We start from the raw sequence: 21965 nt of genomic DNA on the forward strand, positions 1-21965 counted from the left end.
AAGCTTGCCTTGTAAAATGAGTTTGGGAGTTTTCCCTCCTTTTCAATTTTTCTGGAAGAGTTTGAGAAAGATTGGTACTAATGCTTCTTAAAATGTTTGGTTTTAATGTTTGGTAGTATGCACCAGTGAAACCATCTTGTCCCAGGCTTTTATTTGTTGGGGGAGTTTTGATTCTTGATTTAATCTCCTTACTTGTTACTGGTCTATTCAGATTTTCTATTTCTTGAGTCTTGTGTGTTTCTAGAAATTTATTCATTTTTTCTAGGTTATCCAATTTGTTGGTGTATAATTTTTCACAGTAGTCTCTTACGCTCCTTTGTATTTCTGAGGTATCAGTTGTAATGTCTCCTCTTTTTAAATAATTTTATTTATTTGCACCCTCTTTTTTTTTAGTTAATCTAGCTAAAAGTATATAATTTTGCTTATCTTTTCAAAGAATCAACTCTTAGTTTTGTCAATCTTTCCCATTGTTTTTCTATTCTCTACTTTATTTATTTGTCTTATAGTCTTTATTATTTCCTTCCTTCTACTAACTTTGGTCTTAGTCTGTACTACTTTTTCCAGTTCCTTGAGGTGTAAAGTTAGGTTGTTCATTTGAGATATTTCTCTTTTCCTGATGTATGCATTTGTCACTATAAGATTCCCTCTTAGAACTCCTTTTGCTGCCTCCTATAAGTTTTGATATGTTGTGTTTCTATTTTCACTTGTCTCAAGATTTTTTTTTTTTCCTGCGATACGTGGGCCTCTCACTGTTGTGGCCTCTCCCGTTGCGGAGCACAGGCTCCGGTCGCGCAGGCTCAGCGGCCATGGCTCACAGGCCCAGCTGCTCTGTGGCATGTGGGATCTTCCCAGACCGAGGCACGAACCCATGTCCCCTGCAACGGCAGGCGGACTCGCAACCACTGCGCCACCAGGGGAGCCCAAGATATATATTTTTTAATTTCTCTTTTTTCATCCATTGTATGTTCAGGAGTGTGTTTTTAATTTGCACACGTTTGTGAATTTTCCAGCTTTCGTCCTGTTATTAGCTTCTAGTTTCATAACACTGTGGTTGTAAAAGATACTTTATATAACTTCTATCTCAAATTTGTTGAGACTTTTTCTGTGACCTAACACGTGACCTATCCTAGAAACCACGTGCTTGAGAAGAATGTGTTGCTGCTGGTGGATGGACTGTTCTGTGTATATGTTAGGTCTATTTGGTCTACAGTACTGCTAAAATCTGCTGTTTCTGTATTGATTCTCTGCCTGGATATCTATCCATTGTTGAGAGTGGGGTACTGAAGTACCCAAATATTACTGTATTGCTATTTATTTCTTCTTTTAGTTAGGTTTCTATTTGCTTTATATATTTAGGTGCTCTGAACATACAGGTGAGTGCATACAAATTTTATAATTTGTTATATCTTCTTGATGGTTTGACTCCTTTATCATTATACAACTTTCTTCTTCTGTTTTGAACATTTTTACCTTAAAGTCTATTTTGTCTGATATAAGCATATAGCTACCTCTACTTTCTTTTGGTTATCACTTACTTGAAATATCTTTTTCTACCCCTTCACTCTCAGTCTATGTGTGTCCTTAAAGCTAAAGTGAGACTCTTTAGGCAGTATACCATTAGATCCTGTTTCTTTTTTTCCTTTGTCCAGTCAGCCATTCCACATCTTTTGATTAAATAATTTATCCATTTAAAGTATTATTGATAGATAAGGACTCACTATTAACATTTTGTTAAATGTGTTCTTTTTTGTAAATCCTTTGCTCCTTGCTTCCGCTCTTACAGTCTTCCTTTGTGATTTGATGATTCTTTGTAATGGTATGCTTTGATTCTCTTTTCTTTGGTGAATCTACTGTCGGTTTTTGCTTTATGGTTAACAAGAGTCTTACATAAAACATCTTATAGTTATAACATCCTATTTTAAGTTGATAACAACTTAACTTTGATAGCATACAAAAACTTCATACTTTTATTTCTTCCCACCTCACACTTTGTTACTGATGTTACAATTTACATCTTTTTTATATATATTGTGATAAAAATTGCTGTAGTTGAGGTTATTTTTAATACACTTGTTTTGTAACTTTTTTTTTTTTTTGCGGTATGTGGGCCTCTCACTGTTGTGGCCTCTCCCATTGCAGAGCACAGGCTCCGGACGCGCAGGCTCAGCAGCCATGGCTCACGGGCCCAGCCGCTCCGTGGCATGTGGGATCTTCCTGGACCAGGGCACGAACCCGTGTCCCCTGCATCGGCAGGCGGATTCTCAACCACTGCGCCACCAGGGAAGCCCATGTTTTGTAACTTTTAAAAAAGAGTTGTAAATGAATTATGTACTACCATTATGTATTAGAGAATCTGACTTTAACTGTGTATTTACCATTACCAGTGAATTTTACACATTCATGTTTTTATGATATTAATCAGCATCCTTTTATTTCAACTTGAAGAATGCCCTTTAGTATTTCTTGAAAGGCAGGTCTAGTGATGATGAACTCCCTCAGCTTTTGTTTGTTTGGGAAAGTCTTTATCTGTATTTCATTTACAAAGGATAGCTTTACCAGGTATAGTATTCTTGGTTGACAGTTTTTTTCTTTCACTATTTTGAATATATCATCCCACTTCTTCCTGGCCTACAGTGTTTCTATTGAGAAACTAAACAGTCTTATGACTCTGTAAACAGTCTTATATATGATGAGTAGCTTTTCTCTTGCTGCATTCAAAATTCTTTGTCTTCAATTTCTGGCAATTTAAATATAATGTGTCTTGGTGCAGCCCTTTTCAGATTCTAACCACTGAGGTCTTTTGGGCCTCATAAATCTGGAAGTTCATTCTCCCCCTAAGTTTGGGAAGTTTTCATCCATTATTGCTTTAAATAGATTTCTGTCCCCTTCTCTTTCTCTTTTATTTCTAGGATTCCCGTAATGTATAGATTGTTTAATTTGATAGTATCAGATAAGTCTTTCTCCACTTTTTTTCTTTTTGTTCCTCTGACTTGTAATTTCAAATGACCTACCTTCTAGTTCACTAATTCTTTCTTATGTTTGGCTGAGTGTGTTGTAGCTCTCTATTGAAGTCATCAGTTCTGTCATTGTATTTTTCAGATCTAGGATTTCTATCTGTTTGACATTTCTATTGTTTTGTTGAACTTGTTTTTTTCATCACTGCTTTCCTAACTTCATTTAGTTGTCTGTGTGTCCTTGTAGTTCACCAAACTTCTTTTAGAGGATTATTCTGAATTCTCTGTCAGATAGTTCATAGATCTCTATTTCTTTAGAGTCAGTTATTTGATCTTTATTAGTTCCCTTTGGTAATGTCATGTTTACCTGATTCTGCATGATCCTTGATCCTCTGCATTGCTATCTGCACATTTGAGTAAGCAGTCTCCCTCTTACAGACATTACAGGTTTGCTGTGGCATGGAAAGACCTTCACCAGTTAGCTCAGTTTGGAATAATGCTGGTAGCATCCATGGGAAAAAGCAGGACTTGATCTCAAAGTCTTTAGTTGGGAGAGGCCACTGTTCATGCTCTGAGGTTGGGGTAGGGAGTGGTGGTGACACTGGGTTGGCTCTGTGGTTAGGTGGGCCTGCTGGCTGGGATCCACATACAATCAGGGCCATTGGGTGAACTCGCTGATTGGGTGGGGCTGCTGGCTGTGCTCCATGGTCAGATTGGCCACTAGCGGGGCTCTGCAATCACCTCTGGATAGGCAAGTTCACAGGCTATGTTCCCTGGCAGGGTGGCACCATTGGGTAGACTCTACAATTAGGAAGAGCTATGGGCTGAGTTCTGCAATAGGTCCTGGTTGGATGAGGTATCAGGTTGTGCTCCCCACCAGATGGTGCCACTGGCTGGACTCTGTTTAGGTGGGGCCACAGGCTGTGCTTTGAAGTTGGGCAGGACCACAGGCTTGGCTTCATGATCAGATAGGCTGTTGGCTGTGTTCCACTGTTGGGCAAGATAACAGAATGGGCTCTCTGATCAAGAAGGGCTTCCAGCTATATCACACAGCTGGGTGGGGCTAAAGACTTCGCTGTGTGGTCAGGTAGGGTTACTATCCAGGCTCCTTGACTAGATGAGGCCACAGGCTGTGTTTAGCAATTAGGCAGGACTGTAGGCTGGGCTTCATGGCTTGATGGTACTATAGGCTGGGCTCTGAGGCTGCCCAGGGTGACTCTTCAGGCTACCTGGTTATGCAGGGGCAGAGGCTATGCCTAACAGTTGGGCAGGGCTGCTACCTTGGCTTTCTGACTGAGCAGGGCTGTAAGATGGGATCTGCAGCTGCTCCGGTTCTCTGGACAAACTTCCTAGAAGGTCAGGACTGAAGCCTAAACTGGCAATTGTGTGGGGCCTGTGAATTTGCGTCCCTGCCTGGGCAGGGCAGTAGAACAGGCTCTACAGCCATTATGCCCCACTGACAGAGGATCTAAATCCAGCAGAACTGCCAAAAGCCTGGACTTAATCCCCTGGCTGCACTCTTTTTGTGCCAGATACAAAATAAGACTCTACACTTATAATACAAGGTATTCAATATTCATAAAAACCCTAGAAGGATGATAATATTATTTTCACTTTATATTATAAATGAAGAAACTGAAGCTCAGGAAACTTGCCCAAGGTCATGTAACTTGAAAGGTATTAAACCACAATTCAAATTCATAGTTGTGCTTTTTACTATCCTTTGAAGGAGTTCAGCTTTGAAAGGGCAAAGAAACCTGAGAGAGCTAAATGGGAGGATCAAAAGAGGATTTTTTTTTTTTTAAGGTAAAATGTCTTGAGTATATTTATAGGACACAAAGAGAAGATGCTGGGTAATGGCTCCAAAGCACTGATGCAAGAATTAACAGAGAACAGGAAAACCTCTTGGATTTATAAGGTAAAAGTGATTTGGGAATACAGAAGGGCTTATTTAAAATATACTAAAACTCTTATTGTAAAGAATCACTATAAGATAACGTGATGTATCTGTCTAGCATCCCATCTCCCTATCATCTGATGTCAAAATCTCCTTTCTTTTAGAAAAAACATTCCATTTTTCAGGAGGAGTTGATCCAGTTCACTGTCAGCACTGAGGTGGACTCAAGACTGGGCCAGCCCAATCAGATACCTTGCCTTCCTGCCCTTAGTAATTGATTCAAGGATGGCAGATTCCCAAGGCAGGCCAACCAGAATCCTTCAGGGTTTTTGTTTGCTTATTTGTTTTGTTTGTTTGTTTGTTTGTTTAAGTACAGGAGCTATAGCAAAAGATGATCCCTTTTAAATGAAGTTGTAAAACTGAAAGGATATGAAGCCAGGCCAGTCTGCAGCCAGGCTGCCCACTTTGTGGCCTGCCCATATAAGTTAAGGCAAGAAAATTTAAGCAGAACAGAGATACAGAGACACAGATTTCTGATGACAAAGTATGAACTCTGGAATCCAACCATATCAAAAGCATCTCTGCTCTGGACTTCCCAGTTATGTGAGCCAATATATTTCCTTTTTAATTTAAACTACTTTTAGTTAATGTTACGTTACATGTAGCAGAAAGATTCCTAAATAATATAATGGCACAAGTATTTTCACTTATATATACATATAAAGACACTAGGAAGCCTCTATTTTGTTACCTTGGACTCTGTAGAATCCTTATTTTCAGGAAAACTAAGAAGTAGCTCTGCTTCTCATTTCTGATGCCCACTGGTTAAATCTTATCTGAAACTTGTCTTTTTTGGGGGGAAGCATTTAAAGATCTGTAATTTTTAAACCTTATATTATTTTGAAATATGGCACACAGAAGAATATATAAAAGTTAAATTTATACTTCAATGAATATACAATTATGAAGTAAAAACAGATTAAGAACTAGAATACTGTTAATACTCCTGAAGATCCCTATGTGTCCTCACCCAGTCACGACTCCCAATTTCTCCTCAGAGAAATCACTGTCCTGATTTTAACAGTAATCACTTCACTGGTATTATTTATATTTTCCATGCATGGAGCATCCTAAAATAGAGTTTACTTTTGTCTGTTATTGAATTATACTAAAATGGAATCATACCAAATGATACCAATAATTTGCTTTCTTACTAAACATTATGTTTGTATGATTCATTCACATTAGCCTACGTAGTGTGAAACGTTTCTTTACTTGCTGTATAGTGTTCCACAAAATGAATATACCACAATTTATCCATTTTAATTTCTAATTATAATTCTAATATTAGACATTATAATAGTGGGCATTTGAGTTGTTCGACTATTATAAACACTGATCCTAAAACAATTTTAATACATGATTTTAGTGTACATGTTCATAAATTTGACTAAAGTATATATCTAGGAGTGGAGCTGCCTGGTATGCATATCTTTATCAGATAAAAGCCAAACTGGTTTCCAAACGAGTTGTGCCTGGTTACAGTTTTTGAAAAAAAACAATACTTTTAAACATTCTGGGTTATCCAATAATAATGCTTTTTGCAGTTGGAAAGCTTCCATACATGTTGATATTAGTTTACATAGAGTGATTTAACCTTAAAAAGGAGCATAATTTTCTGAAAGTCTAAAAAAGTATATGTTCAATTAAAAAAAAAACCTTAAAGCTGCTTGACAATAAATATGTATGAGAAATATATTGGGGTTAAAAATTATCTAAAATATTTTATATGATTCTTAGAATAAATGAAATATATGAGGACATTATTTATTACACTAATAATATAATGATGATATTACTGATAATTATTACATATTTAACTTCAAAGGCAGATAAACACTATAATGGTTACAAGCAATCTGTGCTGTAACAGTTTTTCCAAACTGTAAATGATAAATTTCTTATAATTCCATCAATAGATATAACAGCATCTATGTGATAAACACTTAATTCTTCCACTGCTTAAACTACTACAAGTTACAAAGCTATTATCAAAGCTTCTGGAAATTTCCAAGCACCAGGAGAAGATACTTATTTCTTAAAACTATCTAGACATGGAAAAACTTTAAAATTCTAAATTTTTTTTCTTGATCCTACTTTCATTTTTGGTCTTTCTTTCCTCTTAGGCAGTGAATGTGAAATATAAATGACCATGGGTGAGGAAAAGACAGCATCCCAAAAAGAAGCAGGTTCTGACAATGATTAATATGGAGTTGCCAAAGGATGTCTGGCAGCAAAAAGAAGCAATAGCTTATGTAACTGATAAAAAATTAGTCAGTAAGACCCTAATAACATATCTCCCTGGAACCCGAGATAGTGTATTTGATGAATTGTTTAAGCTAGAGTGTATTCTTCTACCTATTTAAACCACAGAGGCAAAATTAAATATGGAAAAGAAAAAATTACAGTTACCTTCTCTTATTTAAATTGGTTAATGGATGGGTTGGTCAGTCAATGAAATATGCTGATTAACAGAATTATCACATATACTTTTAATTAAAAATTACAATGTAAGATTTTCTCATTAACACTGAGTATCAGGTTCATCTTTCCTCCAGAATTCTGAAGGCATTTCTATATTTCCAGTTATTTTTACAAGCCATGGCAACAACTGCATAGTTCTATTAATGTAGAAAGTGTAGAAACTAAACTGAATTTCTCTTCATCTTGTCACATACTTTGGAGGCAATTTTGTTGAATATGTTTACAATGGCCGACTTTCCATGACCCTTGTAATAGGACAGTAGATAATGTAAAAAAAAAAAAAAAAAAATCTGGGTTATTTGAGTTTCCTAGTTATTTGAATCACTGCCTCTCTTTTTTTTCGGGGAGGAAGTATGTCCAGAGAAATATGAACTTACAGTTAACTAAACTTCTGTTAAGTCTCAGAACAGATTTCCTGGAGTGATATTCTTCCCACTGAAGTTTAATCAATATATTATAATGTGTTTAATGGGGCTACAGGTCTAAAATGCTAAACTGTGACATATTCAAAGATTACTTTGTGGAAGATAAAGCTTCACTATCCATGGCTTGGACATCAGCTCTCGTCAGAATGATCATAAAATCTCCTTTTAGAAGAATGGTGGTTATGAAACTTGGTGAACACGTCTATGTCACAGTTTATAGTCTCCAGCCCCCTGTAGTAGGGACCTGACTATTCTAACTACTAGGTGGGTTTAGTAATAGAACAAAGGCTCCAAGAATTTCTGACTATAAAGTACTTGATTATCACAAGAAATCTGAAGAACATGGGCAGTGGAGATGGCAAAAAAAAGGACAGCAAGGAGAAGATCAAAAAGACCATAAACAGATAACGATGCCACAGAGAAAGAAGTCAAACTCAAAGTTAAAGTGAATAATCACAATAGAACCACCGTATATTATTAGTATCATTAAAATCAAATGATCAGCATTAAGACCACGAGTCTATTATAATTGTTCTTCGTTTCCAGAATGCAAACCTAAAAGAAATGCTTTTGTTTTAAACTTGCTGGACCTCTCTGCTGCATTTGACATTATACAATGCTGCTTCTCTGTTGAAAATCCAGAAATTCTTCAAGGATTCCTCTTCCTCATCAGCCCTCTAAATATCTGGCATTCCTGGGATCTATTCTGTTCTTCTTCTTCTATTTATTCTTCTTATATGGTCTAATCCACTCTCATGATTTCAACTTTGATTCCTCCCCCAGTAACAGTCTCCAGTAAACAGTTGGTTGCTGGACAGCTTCACTCAGATATCCCCAAAATACCACCTCCGCCAAATTTCAAAACAAAATTCATCATCAACTCCTAACCTTTCTTCTCCATTCAATCTCAACGGACGTGTTTTCTATCTCAGCTCAAAATACCATACTTCATCCAGTCACCTAAGCAAGAAAACTAGACATGTTACCTTTGACCCTTCCTTTGTCAATCCATCCATGAAACCTACCAATTTTGCCTCCTGCATGTTTTTAGATATTTTTAAAAATAAATTTATGTATGTATTTATTTATTTTTGGCTGCATTGGGTCTCCGTTGCTGTGTGCAGGCTTTCTCTAGTTGCGGCGAGCAGGGGCTGCGCTTCGCTGCGGTGCGCGGGCTTCTCATTGCGGTGGCTTCTCTTGTTGCAGAGCACCAGCTCTAGGTGCATGGGCTTCAGCAGCTGTGGCAGGCAGGCTCAGTAGTTGTGGCTCGCAGGCTCTAGAGCACAGGCTCAGTAGCTGTAGCGCACGGGCTTAGTTGCTCCACGGCATGTGGGATCTTCCCAGACCAGGGCTCGAACCCGTGTCCCCTGCATTGGCAGGTGGACTCTTAACCACTGCGCCACCAGGGAAGTCCCCTCCTGCATGTTTTTAATTGTTTTTTCTCTGGGTCTCAACATCTCTCATTTAGATTGATGTTTCCTAACTGGTCTCTCTGCTATTGCTTGCTCCCTTCAGTTCAACTCTCTACATGGATATAATAATTTATCTGAAGTGAACATCTGATTGTCATTCCCTTGCTTCGAACTGATCAATGGCTCCTCATTAGCTTTAGCATAAAGCCCACATTTCTTGACATTATTAAAAAGTCTTCATAATTTGGTCCCTGCCCATATGACCATTTTTACCTCATACCTCTCTCTGCATACAATTTCTATAGCAACAGTAAAGGAACTATCATTTCATACTGTTCCCTTTATATGCTGTGCCCTTTGTGTTTCCATACATTTGCTAATGCTGTTCCTTTTGTCTACCAATCTCTACTCCCTCTCTTACCCAGCTCACCTTCCCCAACATCAAATATTTATGTCCTGGCAAAGCTACCACCTCCTCTAGAAAGTCTTTTCTGAAAGTTCTGGCAGAGCTGAGTTGGATAATTCTCCTCTCTATTCTCTTATTCTGTGCATCGCTTTCACTTGGCACACTGTAAGTTCCTCTATAGTGATCATCACAAAAATCAGCACAGATACATAAAAAGAACTAAAATAATAGGTACGTGCGTACATTACCTGTGCCCCATCCTAGCCCATGAGGCCTTTGAGAACACAAACGATAAATTATTCGTATTTGTAATCCCACTTCCTAGCCCAGTACTGACAACTGATTCTCAATAAATGTTCTGTTAAATGAAGGTGACTAAGAGAAAAGAGAGTATACAAAAATAAATCACAAAAAAGATAAAAGACTTCCTTGTCACATTCCTTCATCATGGCTCTGGTCCTGCTCATATTTGGGCAGTTACATTGACTTCTTTAATTCTAGAGGGTTCTAGTTAAAAATAACTCCAAATAAGCAATTTATTCCCTACCAGCCAGCAAAATTAATTCTACTGAGAAACTGTCCTGTTCGTGACATCAGATCTCTTACTTTATCACCAAAAGAACATTTTTAAAAAGATATGCCATGTGTAATCTCCATCAGGTCAATGGAGAATAAGAAGGGAAAACAAAACCAAGCATCAAATAAAATAAACTTGGCAGCACCATGCCCTTTATTACATGGAAAATTACTTACATGCAGCAGCAACACAGCAGCAAGAAAAGACTGTCCTTGACAGTACCCAATGTCTTCGTCATAGACAGAGTAGGCCTAGAGAAAAGATGAAAAGAAAGAAGAATCATAAACATTCACGGAGTTTAACCTAAGTGCTAGCTCACATCAAGCTGCTGCTTGTTCTTGTCCCTGGCCTGTCCACCACAATTTCAATGATCCCTCAATTTGGATGTGTGAGCCATTAGCACAGTGGGATCCCTCAAAGAGGCTGTACATTTCCTAAAGCAATTCTAGATGTACCATTATCCCCAGGTTCATCTTTAGAATCTGGAATAAAGAGATGCTCAGAGCACCTAAATTAATTTTTAAAGATCCATTATGGTTTGTGGTCAGGCAAATGAGACTGTGGGAGGCAGAAGCAAATAGTGGAAGAGGGTGGGAAGGTTCTACAGTTGATGTGGGAATTCTAATGCACCATACGGGGGAAACTTAATGCTGCGAGAGTGCAGTACAGATCCCCTAACCTAACAGAAAAAAAAAAAAAAAATCACCCTCTCTAGCCTCTACATGTTCTCAGACACCTTCTAAACTACTCTCGCACTTTCCAGAGGCTAAAGGGTGATTCCTCCCATCTATACCACTAGGGCAAACCGGAAACATTTAGTATTGCCCTGCATTTTTAGCAGAATGGCTGGGAGAGAGCCTCTTGCCACACATGCCACACACTATCACGAAATGTTCTGCCTATTTACCATCTTCAACATCATTCTAACCAGGCTGCTAGTACAGAGCCAGTGGCCCATTCACAGGAAATATAGTATCCCTAGAGAAGCAGCTATCATATCATTCAACTTAATATTCACCTTAGTCTTTATAGGAAAGGAAATAAGGTTGTATGCTTAATACTTCAAACTGCTGAGACTACAATTTTTTTAAAAAAATACGCTGTTCAAGTTTTTAAGAGGTTGAATCAATTACAGTAGGCGGACCATGCTGATCAAAGACTATAGTATAGGAATTAGTAAGGTTTTGCTGTAAAAGTCCAAATAGTAAATATTTTAGGCTTTGAGGGACACTTACATATCTGTTGTATATTGTTTTTCTTTTCTTAAACAACCCCTTACAATATAAAAACCATTTGTGGCTTTTGTGGATTAAGGGTAGTACAAAGTCAGACAGCGTAGGCTATAGTTTCCTGATCCCTGATTAGAACAACAAAAACAAAAATCATTCAGATGCTCCTACATTTATTTTTAAAAGACAAACACCCCAACTGTGCTGTTTAAATCCTGGACATGTATCCCATTCCATGTATCCCACCTATCTGTTGTGCTTCATTAAAGTGAGGGGAATCTCCATTTAATGCACTATGATTTTGTGAGTATAAAAATACTCTCTGGGGCTTCCCTGGTGGCGCAGTGGTTGAGAGTCCGCCTGCCGATGCAGGGGACGCGGGTTCATGCCCCGGTCTGGGAGGATCCCACGTGCCGTGGAGCGGCTAGGCCCGTGAGCCATGGCCGCTGAGTCTGTGCATCGGAGCCTGTGCTCCGCAACGGGAGAGGCCACAACAGTGAGAGGTCCGTGTACCGCAAAAAAAAAAAAAAAAAAAAGAAAACCAAAACTCTCTGTCCAGGGCAATGGTTATCAAAGATAAATAGGAATGGTTACCATAGGGAGGGTAAGTGGGGTATCTCCCATATGCCAAGGTAGTCAGAGTACAGGGACTAGAACTCTTTTTTTACTTAAAAAAACTTTATTGAAATATAGCTTATATTCAGTGAAATGCATACCTTTTAATTTCACAATTCCTTTGAGTCATTTATGTAACCCCATCATTATAGAATATTTCCATCATTCTAGAATGTTCCTCATGCCTCTTTGCAGTCAAACCACCTCCACCCCAGGCCACCAGTAATCTGATTGTTTTCACAATCTATTATCAGCTTTTTTTTTTTTTGCGGTACGCGGGCCTCTCACTGCTGTGGCCTCTCCCATTGCAGAGCACAGGCTCTGGACGCGCAGGCTCAGCGGCCATGGCTCACGGGCCCAGCCGCTGCGCGGCATGTGGGATCTTCCCGGACCGGGGCACGAACCCGTGTCCCCTGCATCGGCAGGCGGACTCTCAACCACTGCGCCACCAGGGAAGCCCCAGCTTTGCATTTTTTAAAGAATTTCATATAAGTGGATTAATATAATATATACTCTTTTGTATCTGGCCTCTTTCTTTCACTCAGCATAATGTTTCTGAGATTCTTCCATGTTGTTGCATGCATCAGTAGTTCATCCCTTTTAATCAGTGGGTAGTATTCCACTGTATGAACATACCACAATTGGTCTATCCATTCTCCCATTGATAAACATTTGGGGTTTTTCCCAGTTTGGAGCTAGTACAAATAAAGCTGGTTTGTATACACAAGGCTTTTTGTGTACATAGGTTTTCATTTCCCTTGGGTAAATACCGAGGAGTGGGGGTTCACGGTTCAAACGATAGGGGTATGTTTAACTTTATAAGATAATGCCAAACTATTTTGCAAGGTGGTTGTTCAATTACTGCATCCACACCAGCAAAATATAAGAGTATTCACTGCTTCAGATCCTTGTCAATACTTGACATTGCCAGTCTTTTTCCTTTTATTAATTCCTGTGGTTTTGACTTAAATTTCTCTGATGGCTAATGACATAGAGCATATTATCATGTGCTTTTAGGCAACTGATACATATTCTTTTGTGATTATCTCGTCAAGTTCTTGCTCATTTGTTTAATTGGGCTGTTCATCTTATTATTGCTGATTCATGGGAGTTCTTTATACATTCTGTTGACAAGATCATTGTCTGACATATGTATTACCAATATTTTCTCTCAGTGTGTGACCTGCCTTCTCATGCTCTTAATGGTGTCTTTTGAAGTACTATTGTTATCTTTTAACCTTCTTCTGCCAATGTTGATATTATGACACTCTCTTCTAATAAGAGACGAATTATATCATGGAATCATTAGCTAAAGAATTTAAAAGAAGCTTTTCTTCATTATAACCAGTTTCCAGAGCTCAGCCTAATTTTAGAAACTGAAAGATGGATTAGCATCCTTTTACTTATTTAATTTTCTTTGATTTATATAGTTATGAGTCCTTATTTGTACTTTTATCCAGAGCTCATGGGTGTGTGTGTGTGTGTGTGTGTGTTGTGTGTGTGTGTGTGTGTGTGTGTGTGTGTGTGTGTGTGTGAGTTAGGGTGGAGGGAGAGTTACAGAGAGAAAAGAGAAGGAAAAAATAAAGAAAGAGGGGAAAGGTTCTAATACTATCCCTATTTAGTGCATTCCTGATGGTACTCCATCACTTCCTTTTCCATGAACAAGGAACTCTGAGATCTGTTGATAAGAGATATATTTTCAAGGTTTCCCTTCCCCATAAAAGATGTCTAAGTTGAGGATTCCTTAAAACTGGGGATCTCTGAAGTCAATCATGCTTCATCAACCCTGACAAAAATTTGACAAATGTTTGATCCATCTTTATATATTTCATGTTTACTGAGAAGTGTGCTATTTATATGCTCGTTTGTGTTACAAGAGAAGTCCAATATAAAATGAAGGTCCACAACACACCAAAGAAGGGATGAACTCAGTGACCTCACAAACTATTCTCTAACTGGAGAGCTGAGAATAAAAGTTCAAATCAGCAATGTATTGATCTTACTTTCTAATTGTGTTATGGCTTTGGATTAGGTTAGCAACAAAAATGACTTTTCAGAGGCCACCTACCAAATTTGATTTTATGATTCACAGTTTGAAAAACACAATGCTCTAGCAAGTTCTTTCCCTTGGAGTTCTTCTAAGCACTGTTTGGCTTTATTCTAAGCCTTCTGTGAGTTGAACCAATCCTTTCCCTCTATCTGAAACTTGCCTCTCTTTGCACCATACCTCTCCCCACTCCTCATTTTAATTGCTTTTCTGGCCAGACGCCTGCTTTCAGACTGACTTTCAAAAACCATCTGAGTACCACTTCTATAATGGAGAAGTAATTCCTACTGGACCAAACTTCCCCCCGGTAACAAATTTAAACTATATCGAGACAAATATATAAAACAACTATCTGAAGGCACTGAACAAAAAAGCAGGAAGAAACTGGAGGGGAAAATAAACTTGGATGAAGGGAATGACATGGTAAAATTCTCATTCTTTATGGCTTTTGCTGGAGGTCATGCACCAGTGTGGATGGCTAAAACTTGGATATAAAACTGTAGACTTATTCGTTTGAAGAACCAGGGAACAGATTGGCGTGACCATAACATCTAGAAAGCGAGAGTGGAAACACTAGAAAAAAAGAGTAACAGAAGGGAAGCCTTTACTACACTTAGTGTAAAAGTATTTACAATATCCAAGACAAGGTAAAACTGATACATATATAGACAAATAATTAATAGAACAGAATAAAAAGTCTAGAAGTAGAGCCATACTCATACAGTCATTTAATTTCAACAAAGTTACCAAGATAATACATTGAGGAAAGGAAAATTTTTTATATATGTAAAAACATAAATATATAACAATTGTTTCAACAAATGTGCTCAAACAATTGGATATCCATATGGGGGAAATAAATGAACCTTGATCCCTACTTCACTTCATATGGAAAAATTAACTCTAAATGTACTATGCTCCTAAACATAAAACTAAAACTATAAAGCTACTCAATGAAAACACAGAACATCTTTGTAACTTGGTAAATGCAAAGGTTTCTTAGCCAGGGCACAGACATATTAACTATTAAAAAAATAAACTGATACAGTAGACATCATCAAAATTTAGAAACCTCCACTGATAAAAGGACACCATTAAGAAAATAAATAGGTAAACCACAGACTGGGAAAATATTTGCAAATATATCTAAACAAAGTCTTGAATCAGAATATATAAAGAACTCCTACAACTCAATGTCAAACAACCTAAGTTAAAAATGGAAAGAAGATATGAAAAGACACTTTACAAAGAAATATCTATGAATGGGCAACGGGAACGTGGCCAAGTGTAGAGGAGATGAAAACAGTGGATTAGGAGGATGTGGAACTCACCTCTCCCCATGAACACATCAAAAATACATCCACTTGTGGAACAACTGTCACTGACAACTAACTGGACACTGGCAGAAAGACTCCTGTACAACCAAGACTGTAAGAAAGATCCACAAAGAATTGAGTAGGAAGGGAAGAGAAGTGATCAGATTGAGACCTGTACCACTAAGAGGAGACTCAGAGGAAAAGGGAGATTACATGAGCAGAGATCCTCCCTGGAGAGTGAGTGATGTGAGCCACATACCGGGTGCCACAGCCTTGGGGACCAACACAGGAAAGACAAGCTCCTTGGCTGGTTGGAGGGCCAATGGGACTAACAGGAGGGCTGTGAAAAGACTGGACTTCACTTGTAAGAAGCATGAACACGCTCGCTCCTGAAGCAGGACAGAGGGTGGTTTGTAAACTGCATGGGTGGCTGGCCACCTTCCTGTGACCACTCCAGTGTGTGCCCCCATTTGAACCAAATGAACACTCTAGCCCTGCTTTCTTCACAACACAGCTCCACACTGGAGTGAGGGCTGCCATGGTTGAGGAGGAAGCTTGGCTGTGAGACACAGAGATGGCTCAGACCCAAAGCGGCACCTGAGCAGGCAGAGGGAACCATTATTTACACAGGCAGTGTGTCAGAAGCAGTCTGGGTCTCAGACCCCAATTGGACTGCCACAGCCCAAGCCCTGACCTACCCCAAATGCCCACACCAGCACCTCTTGCTCAAACACCATCCCTCTGGGGAGAGGGTGCCAGTGCTGGGAAGGGAGAGAGCACATACTGTTCAATTTCATTTGTCTCCAGGTATTTTAAAATTTCCTCTCTGATTTCTTCAGTACCGATTGGTTGTTGAGTAGCATACTGTTTAGCCTCCGCATATTTGTGTTTTCTGCAGTTTTTTTCTTGTAGTTAATTTCTAGTCTCATATCATTGTGGTCAGAAAAGATGCTTGATATGATATTAATCTGCTTAAATTTATTAAGACTTGCTTTGTGGCCTAGTATGTGATCTATCCGGGTTAATTTTCCATCTGCACTATCAATTTCTCCATTTATGTTTGTTAATATTGGCTTTATGTATTTAGGTCTTCCTGTGTTGGGTGCATCTATATTTATAATTGTTATATCTTCTTCTTGGACTGATCCCTTTAACATTAAATAATGTCCTTCTTTGTCTCTTGTTACAGTCTTTGTTTTAAACTATATTTTGTCTGATATAAGTATTGCTAGCCCAGCTTTCTTTTTTTATTTCCATTTTTATGAAATATCTTTTTCCATCCTATCACTTTCACCATCTGTGTCTTTAGATACAAAGTGAGTCTCTTATAGGCAGCATATATGAATCTTACTGTTTTAAAATCCATTCCACCACTCTATGTCTTTTGATTGGAGCATTTAGTCCATTTACCTTTAAAGCAGTTCTTGATGGGTATGTACATATTGCTATTTTGTTAACTATTTTCTGGTTGTTTTGCAGTTCTTTTTTGTTCCTTTTTCTTCTTTTGCTCTCTTCCTTATTGATTTGATTACTATTTTTAGTGTTATGCTTAGATTCCTTTCTCTTTTTTTCATGTGTATCTATTATAGATTTTTGGTTTGCAGTTACCATGAGATTCATATATAACAACCTATATGTATATATGATAAGCTGATGATCACTTAAGTTGGAATGCATTTTTACTCACCCGTCCCCAACTTTAATGTTTTTGACATGATATTTTACATTTTTTGTTTTGTGTATCCCTTAACTACTTACTGTGGATATAGATAATTTTACTATTTTTTTCTTTTAACTTTTGTACTAGCTTTACAAGTGGATGATTTACTACCTTTATTGTATGTTTGCCTTTATTGATGAGATTTTTCCTTTTGTAATTTTTGTATTTAAATTTATGATCTTTTCTGGTTAGTGAGTTCCCTTTCGCATTTCCTGTATAGCTCATTTAGTGGTGCTCAACTTTTTTAGTTTTTGCTTGTCTGTAAAACTGATTCTCTCTCTTTCAAATCTGAATGATAACCTTGTTGGGCAGAGTATTTTTTTCTTGTAGATTTTATTCTTTAATCACTTTGAATATATCATGCCACTTCCTTCTGGCCTGAAAGTTTTTGCTGAAAAGTCAGCTGATAGCCTTATGTATGGGTTCCCTTGTACATAACTTGTTGCTTCTCTCTTGATGCTTTTAAGATTCTCTATCTTTAATTTCTGACATTTAAATTTTAATGTGGACCTCTTTGGGTCCATCTTGTTTGGGACTCTCTATGCTTCCTGGACCTAGATGTCTGTTTGCTTTCATGGGTTATGCACATTTTCAGCTATTATGTCTTCAAAAAAATTCTCTAACCCCCTGCTCTCTTCTCTCTCTGGGACCCCTATAATGTGAATGTTAGGTTGTCCCATAGGTCTCCTAAACTATCCTCATTTTTAAAAATTCTTTTTCCTCTTTTCTGTTCAGCTTAGGTTATTTCTACTACTTTGTCTTCAGTTTGCTGATCTATTCCTTTGTATCATCTGATCTACTGTTGATTTCTCCTACTGTATTTATTTGTTCAGCTATTTGGTTCTTCTTTATATTTTCTAACTCTTAAAATTTTCACTGTGTTCACCCATTCTTCTCCTGAGTTTGTTGAATATCTTTATGATTATTACCTTGAACTTTTTATTGGGTAGATTGCTTACCTCCTCCTTGTTTAGTTCTTTTGCTGAGGTTTTGCCGTGTTCCTTCATTTGGAACATATTCCTCTACCTCCTAATTTTGCATAATTCTCTGTGTTTATTTCTGTGTATTAGGCAGGTCAGTTATGTTTCCCAGTATTTGAGAAGTGGCTTTAGGTAGGAGCTGTCTTATGGGGCACAGCAGCACACTCCCTTCTGGTCACCAGAACTTTATGCTCTAGGGGTATCCCCTATGTGGGACCCTTCTGTTGTGGCAGGGTGCACTGGTAGTCAAGGCTGGCCCCTGACCTGGTTGGCTGCCAGGACCTCCGCATATGGAGGCTGCCAGCTGGTGGTGGGTGGGGCCAGGTCCTGGTAGGGACCTGCAATTTACTTTAAAGTATTAAAATACTTTAAAGTATTAAAATGGATTAATTAATTGCATGTAAGGGTAGACGGACAGAGACATTTGTGATAAAAAAGTAACAAAATATTATAGAATCTAGGTGACAGGTTTATGGATGTTCACTGTACAAGTCTTTGAGTTTTTCTGTGTATTTGAAAATTTTTTGTATCTTTTGGGGGAAAAAAATCTGTGTCTGTATTCTGTCTCTTCTCTCTGATCTGGACTATAGACTACTCTTCTGGCTGGGGTCCCAAGAGAGCTTTATATATTCATTCAGCAAGTCACTATTTACTGAGCACCTATTATATAATCAAACATTGTGCTGAGGTAGACACCAAGATGAAAAGATATGGTCTCTACTCCTCAGCTCAGAGTCTTGCACAAGAGTTCAGCATGTACAATGAAAAAGTACACAGTGAGATAAGTTCTCATAGTTATGTGGAAGATCAGAGGGAAAGGGTGGGTAACCAGGTCATAATGCCAGGAATAGAGACAAAGGCAAGGGAGGCATCTCAGACAAGGTGATACTGTCTTAATCTTAAAGAAGAGGATGTGATCAGAATTGCTGCAAGCCTGGCCTCACATTCTTGAAGGAAGAATACAGAGATACTTCAGGTATGCTGCAGGGAAATGGCATGTACAAAGGCAGACAGTGCCAGACACTGTGATAAGTGCTTTTCTACATTCTCAATTAATCCTCACAAAGCCTATGAGATAAGAAAAGTGACATTTAGAGAGGGTAATTAACTTGGGCAAGGTCACATAGCTAGAGCCAGAATTTGAACCCAAATCTTTTCAAATACAGAGCCTGTACACTTAATACCTTTATTACACCACTGCTATAGATTGTGTTCTCCCAAAATGAAGGAGGGCCTATTTTCTGATTTGCCTTGGGGGTCAAGAGAGATAGGAAATAAGATTCCATACTCTCAAAAGAAATGACAATCTGACCAAGGGCAGCTTAATATTTTTCAATCCATAACTCATGGGTTTAGGGAAGGAGAACTTTCAATTTCTTTGTGTAATATGCATGTTTATTAACATACTACTACAGGTAAAACTTAGACATGTAAACAGAGATAGCTGTTAAAGCTTAATCATGTTGGTGCTAACATTCATATATAATGTAAGTTCTCCTTATTGAAATTAATATGGAAACCACTTAACTTTTTTTATCTTGTGAATAATTGTTATGCATCGATAGGGATGCTAACTTTGAAAATAATTTTCCACAGGGTAGTGGGACTTTGTTTGCCAGCCCAAAATATACAATAACCACTACTGCTCTTGAATGACCTTAAAATCATTAAGGAATGTTTTTACTCTTACAGCTAGATTGTCTAAAGACTTATCTACAACCTTATTTCTCCCAAAACACTCTCACACACAAACCTTTATCAGATTGGTACAGGAAACACAGAATGCTGTTTCTCTTTTGTCCCAGAAATAGGCAACATACAGTACTATTTTATCAGACAATCACACTTCAAGACGAAGGAAGGTCAGACTCACAGGAAGAATGAAAAGGAAATCAGAAGATGTTCTCTAACAAGATAGAAAGGCTGCTATGTGGGCATGCAAGAAGGGATTAAACTTCTCAAACAGATTCCCATTTAGCTTCTTGGTACCGCTAAAGTACTGCTGTGTTTGCTGATTTACCGGCTATCATAGACAGTAGTTAACTTCACCAGTTTTAACCATGATAACATTTCGTGTTTCTCCAAACACTAACCTAAATATTGAGCTGTCACACAATTGAACATAGCTCTACGGACAATACTGAGAACAGGAAATATTAACTCAGATCTCCTCACTTTAACAGGAGCTTGACATTTATGTAAAACAATTTGCCATTTATTAGTTAGACAAACTGTTTCATCTATCAGTACAATGAACTTCGGCCAACATGAGGTCAAAACGAACAAACAAACAAACAAATCAGCCTTTGGATTATTGCTCAGTAGCCCTTAAGTGAGTATGTTAGGGAGAAACAACCAAATATAAAATATGTGGAATAAACTCATTTACAAACTGAAAAGAGATCTGTTCTCACAATCTGAGAGACAAAAAAAGAGATACCCAAGAAACACTATTTTAAAGTAATGCCACAATAAGCTAAATGAAAAGAGATCACAGGGTGACAAGAATCATTAAAACACATGGCTGTCTAAAAGAGATTAGGATAACATTTAAAGAAAAGATTATTTAATATAGCACAAGAATACAAGTGGCTTTTCAAATAACTTTTAGCATTAATTTTTCTTATTGTTAACTAGCCAGTAACATTTATTTATCAATAACTACTATCTATTTTTTCAGATTTTATATATATAGTAATTTATTTAACCCTTAAAACAACCTCTGAGGTAAGTACTCTTAATATCTCCATTTTATAGACGAAGAAACTGAGGCAAAGGAAAAGTAAACAACTTGTGCCAGGTCACCCAGTTAGTAAGCAGCAGGCCAGAATTCAAACTCAGGCAGCTCCAGAGCTCAAGGCCTTAGCTACTGTCACTATACAGCCTCTAGATCTTAATGACTGTTGACGTATGTGGCAGAGTTTAGGTGAGCAACAATAAAACCTAATGATAAAACATAAATTTTTCTTTTTGCTATGTATTCAATAAATATTCACAAACTAAACAGAGAGAGAGCTTTCATTAAAGAATGCAGAGGAATGATAATCACAAAGTTTAGGACAGTGGTTGACTAGGGTGATGGAACACTGAATCTGAGAGGAGCACCTGGAGTATTCAAAGATATTGGTAATAATATATTTCCTAAGTTGTATGTACAAGGATGTTTCTCCTATTATTGATTTTTAAAACTCATAAATACAAATTATGTTTACTCATTTGAATGTATGATATATTTCATAATTTTAAAAATTTAATTAAAGTTTAAAAAAATTACTTATTAGTAACATTCCATTCAAGGGTTTGTGTTAAGATTTCAATTTGGGTGACATCTCTAGAATATAAATATATGAAAGACACACACTGAGCTTCACTGGGGTTCAATATAATGATTAAAATAGTGAAATAGACAACCAATGAAAAGTTCTCTTCTTGGAGAAAACTGTATATATGTACAGTAGGTTCTCATTACTTACAGTAGATATGTTCTATGAAGTTTCTGCAAACACTGAATTAGCAGATACTCAACCACTGTCCGTAGGGGATAGAGTGTGTTAGGCTTCTGCAAGTCTCTGGTCACATTTTCAGCAACTGATCAATACATAACCTTGTGTTACGTGTGTTTCTATTTAAATGCACCTTATTTAATATTTATTGTTAACTCATTAATACAGAAATCACTGTCAACAGTGCTGTCACACACGCCTGAACGAAATTCATCTAACACATGTATTTCCTCCCTAAGGCACATCACATCCTTCCTGTGCTCAGCAACACTAGACACTTAGCATGACACTTGGGGGACATTTTAAACAGCAAAATCACCTAAAGCACAAAAACGTGGCA

General features: G+C 37.7%; 1 protein-coding gene across 6 annotated transcripts in view; it reads right to left on the reverse strand.

Moving 5' to 3' along the window:
- The window catches only part of RABGAP1L (RAB GTPase activating protein 1 like), a 682268-nt gene that overhangs the window by 239645 nt on the left and 420658 nt on the right, over positions 1-21965 (reverse strand). For all 6 annotated transcript variants that reach the window (XM_027086258.1, XM_027086259.1, XM_027086257.1 and 3 more), the window contains one exon: positions 10392-10466. In XM_027086258.1, coding sequence (XP_026942059.1) covers positions 10392-10466 — 75 coding nt within the window. The remainder of the gene's footprint in view (positions 1-10391; positions 10467-21965) is intronic.

This window comes from Aethalodelphis obliquidens, unplaced genomic scaffold (assembly GCF_003676395.1).
Source record: "Aethalodelphis obliquidens isolate GAN/ISIS:26980383/991018 unplaced genomic scaffold, ASM367639v1 scaffold55, whole genome shotgun sequence".
NCBI lineage: Eukaryota > Metazoa > Chordata > Mammalia > Artiodactyla > Delphinidae > Aethalodelphis > Aethalodelphis obliquidens.